General features: G+C 53.5%; 1 protein-coding gene across 1 annotated transcript; it reads right to left on the bottom strand.

Moving 5' to 3' along the window:
* Positions 1 to 1,243: 1,243 nt before the first annotated feature.
* On the bottom strand, positions 1,244 to 3,079 carry LOC119319000 (cytochrome P450 71D7-like). Its single transcript, XM_037593528.1, has 2 exons — positions 2,122 to 3,079; positions 1,244 to 2,012 (listed from the first exon to the last, which is right to left on the bottom strand). Exons 1-2 carry the CDS (start codon positions 3,043 to 3,045, stop codon positions 1,398 to 1,400), a joined length of 1,539 nt encoding a protein of 512 aa, XP_037449425.1. The 5' UTR covers positions 3,046 to 3,079; the 3' UTR covers positions 1,244 to 1,397.
* Between the last annotated feature and the right edge of the window lie 740 nt (positions 3,080 to 3,819).

The following is a 3,819-nucleotide window of genomic DNA, read 5'->3' on the forward strand; positions in this document are numbered from 1 at the left end:
TCAGATTCGGACTTGCACAGACCTACCTGATTTCAAATGCTTACAACTTTTGCATCCGGACTCTGAACTGAGTGAATCTTTTTCTTTTGGAAAGCTTACCTCCTGTACTTCCCAACCTAATTAGATTCACCATCAAATTCCTTGCGGGAGCAGAGATAAAGAAAAAACGGTGTGATGCTACCTCAAAATCCAAGTCAAAAGATGATGTGTCTTCTCCACTTGGGCACATGTGCCTTGTACGACTTATGGTTAGGTTTTGACTGTCTTTGGACGTTCTTCCACCCTCTTGGCAGCCATCCCTTAGTTGTATAAGAGTAGATCAATCTCATAGCAATTTCTTTGGGTTTTGTTTAGTCAACAGTTAGTCACCACTGTAACTTTGTGTACTTCGCTTGTGTCCAACGACCATGCCAAGACTATTTTTGGAACCCCACTTGCATCAATACTTTATCTATATCCACAATATTCAGATTGTTTTTTTTATCATACTCTTGCTTGTTCTTCGGTTGCTTGCAGTAATAGACCTTTGTGGTAGGGCTGATCATGCTTTTGGTATCGTCAGTAACCTCCAGGAGATTGGTTTAGTGATTGCTAAGGTACAATATGATCACTTGTTTGTAGTCGAGTCGTCAAAGCCTTTCTCCACCAAAGCGATAGTTACCCATCATCGGAAGATTGTGACACCTTTGCCCTACCACAACACGACAAGCCACACCGCAAAGCACTGACTGACCTCCATGCCATATCCAATTGTGGCCGTCCTCAATCCATCATTGTAACCCTTGCTGCTGCTAGCCATGGATGAGAACCAACTCCCGCACCATGAAACTAGAGGAGATAGGGAAGAAATCTTCCCCGCCACGTACTGAAATTAAGCTCCTCGGTCGTGACATGTCGGCACTGCTTGTGCAGCTATGGCTACGAGTCTTCCAATCTTAGTATGTTCATGTCTTAGGACAAGGATTGATCTTGCTAGCTGCGAGGGAGAGATTAAAGCAAGGGACTACCATCGGTAGGCGCATCCCGGCGCTCCGATGCAGCCTGCTGGAGGAAGAAAAAGAAGGGGTTGGGTTGGAGAAGGAAGAGAGGTGCCAAACCATGGATTTCAATCCAATGACCGGGATTGTTCGCAAAAAAAATAAAAAATCCAATGACCGGGACATAATCGACTTAGAAAAAAAAAATCACGGCCCAGACAAAATCGACTTACAATGAATTTTTGTAAAGCAACTTACATAATCGGTTTCATGAAATATGCCTCATGCTTATTTTATTCAAGTAACGATAAACGGGCAGTACATTGGACAAACTCGTCACCGTTGACGATGCAAAGCAACTATGCATCACATGTTTATTATGCAGAGGCTAGGGGTAAACCCTCCTTTTCGAAAGAGAACCTACACCTTTATACGAACAGTTGGACGCAGGTAAAGATCATTCTTCCTTCGGATGGTGATGCCCATCTCCTCAGTCATGTCTAGCTCGCTCGGGGCCATCCCGTCCGGGAGCTCCCAGTCGAAGTGGTAGAGCAGCACGGCGAGCACGATCTCAATGCTGGCCAGTCCGAACGCCAAGCCAGGGCAGAGCCTGCGGCCAGCACCGAACGGTATGAACTCGAAGTCCGTCCCCTTGAGGTCGACAGTGGAGTTCTCGAACCGCTCCGGCTTGAACTCCTCCGGGTCGTCCCAGAACTTGGGGTCCCTGCCGATCGCCCATGCATTCACGAACACGACGAAGCCTTTGGGCACGTCGTACCCCATGATCTTGCACGTCTCGTTGCACTCCCTTGGAACGAGCAATGGCAGCGCCGGGTGCAGCCTCAGGGTCTCCTTGACGACGAGCTTCAGGTAGGTCATGTCGGCCAGGCCGGCCTCGGTCACGGTAGGCTTCCCGCCGAGTTTGTCGCGCAGCTCGGCCTGTGCTTTCTGCATCACTCTCGGGTTCCTCATCAGCTCTGACATCGCCCACTGGAGTGCATCTGCTGACGTCTCGGTCCCGGCGCCAAAGAGATCCTGTAAGGTGCGCAAGTGTTGTTTAAGGATCAATTACTAGTCTGTTAATTAGTTCGTGAACAGAGTGAACAAATGGGATAGTGCATTAAGCACGGGTAAAATCACTTACTATCGTGACAGCCTTGATGTTGCCAATGGTGAGAGGCACCTCGAGGTCACCTTCCTCGTGTATCCTCATGAGCTCGTCCATCAGGTCCTCCTCCTCTCCCGTCACGGCGTTCCTGGTCGACGGTGCAGCCATGGCCTCCTTTCGCTTCTGTCGCTGCCGGTAGGCGCTCTCCACCAGCTCGTAGGTCGTAAGGTAGCCCGCGTGGCCGCGCCGCCTCGTGCCACCGAAGGCGCGCACGAGCCACGATGACGGGAACCACTCGGCCATGGTGAAACCCGATGCGATCTTGACGATGTCCGCCAACACCACCAGGAACTCGTCCCTCCTCTCGAACCTCTCGCCGATCATGGTGCGCATCGTCGAGTCCGCGATGACCCAAAAGATCTGCTCGCAGAGGTTCACGGTTTCTCCCGGCGGCGTGGCGGCGATGGCGGCGACGAGGCGGCCGGCCTCCTCCTCCCGCACGCGGTGGAACGAGTGGACGCGCCGGACGCTGAGCAGCTTCACGATGGAGATCTTGCGGAGCTGCCGCCACAGGGCGCCGTACGGCGCGAAGAAGATCCCCTTCCCCATGGGGCGCAGCTTCTGTATGGTGGGTGGATACGGCCGCCAGGCGAACTTCATGTCGTGCACCTTCATGATCTCGCGGGCGGCGTCCGCGGACGATACGAACACGGTCGGGAGCTCCCCGAGCTGGAGGTACATGAGCGGCGCGTCCAGCTCGCGCGCGATGTCGGCCACGGCGCGGTGCGCGATCGGGCTGCGGAGGAGGTGGTGCAGGTTGTGGATGAACGGCAGCGACGACGGGCTTGGCGGCAGCTTCAGCGCCGGCGCCGCCGTCGTGGCGCCACGCTTCTTAAGAAGCTTGAGGAGGACGAGGGCCAGGAAGGCGCAGAGCCAGCACACGAGTTGCTGCATGGCCATGGTTGGTGCGTTAAGGTGATGGAGCTAGCCAGCGATCTGATCTGCTAATTATATGGCCATTTCCCGTAGGAGCGGAGCACGAAATAACCATCAAGGTTGGAAGCAGCTGGTTCCAACCAAACTCCACTACACTAGTGCCAAAGGTTGTTAGTTGGCAGCTTGGCGCCGGTGAAGGTCGTTCCAAACCGAGCTCATGCAAGGCGAGCTGATTATGTCTGGACTCTGGAGCAGTAATGTTAGTTTTCAGGTATGTACATGGCCAGGTTACGTGCTTCTTGATGGTGTGAAGTTGTGCACTAGCTGTAAAGTTTCAGTGCAGATGGGATGCGTGGAATGGAAGCGTAGGCAAGCAGGGGCGCGTGCATGTTCATATAGGGACGAACAAGCCAACAACGTACAGGAGAACGGGCAGTTAGCGCATGCATGCACATTTTTTTTCCCACAGAGACGCGTGTGCTCATATACGCGCAACACACTCGCCTCTATGGACATACATGTACACCATATCCCGATGAGGTCAAATTCAATGTGGGACCCATCCTGTCCGCCCGCGTTCGTTCGGGATAAACGGACAGATCAGGCCTTCCAATGTGCGTCCGCAAACGGACCGTCGTCCGTTTTCTGTTCACTTTCGACTCATTTTGGGCCCAAGTTTGGGCCGAGTTTGCGGCCGAAGAGACACGCGCGGACGGTGCGTGGCGCCTGCTCATGTCCTACCCTGGCCCGCCCGTCGGGGAAACAAACCCCCCTTTTTTCTACCCCCCCTGCTCCAGA

This window comes from Triticum dicoccoides, chromosome 6A, assembly GCF_002162155.2.
Source record: "Triticum dicoccoides isolate Atlit2015 ecotype Zavitan chromosome 6A, WEW_v2.0, whole genome shotgun sequence".
NCBI lineage: Eukaryota > Viridiplantae > Streptophyta > Magnoliopsida > Poales > Poaceae > Triticum > Triticum dicoccoides.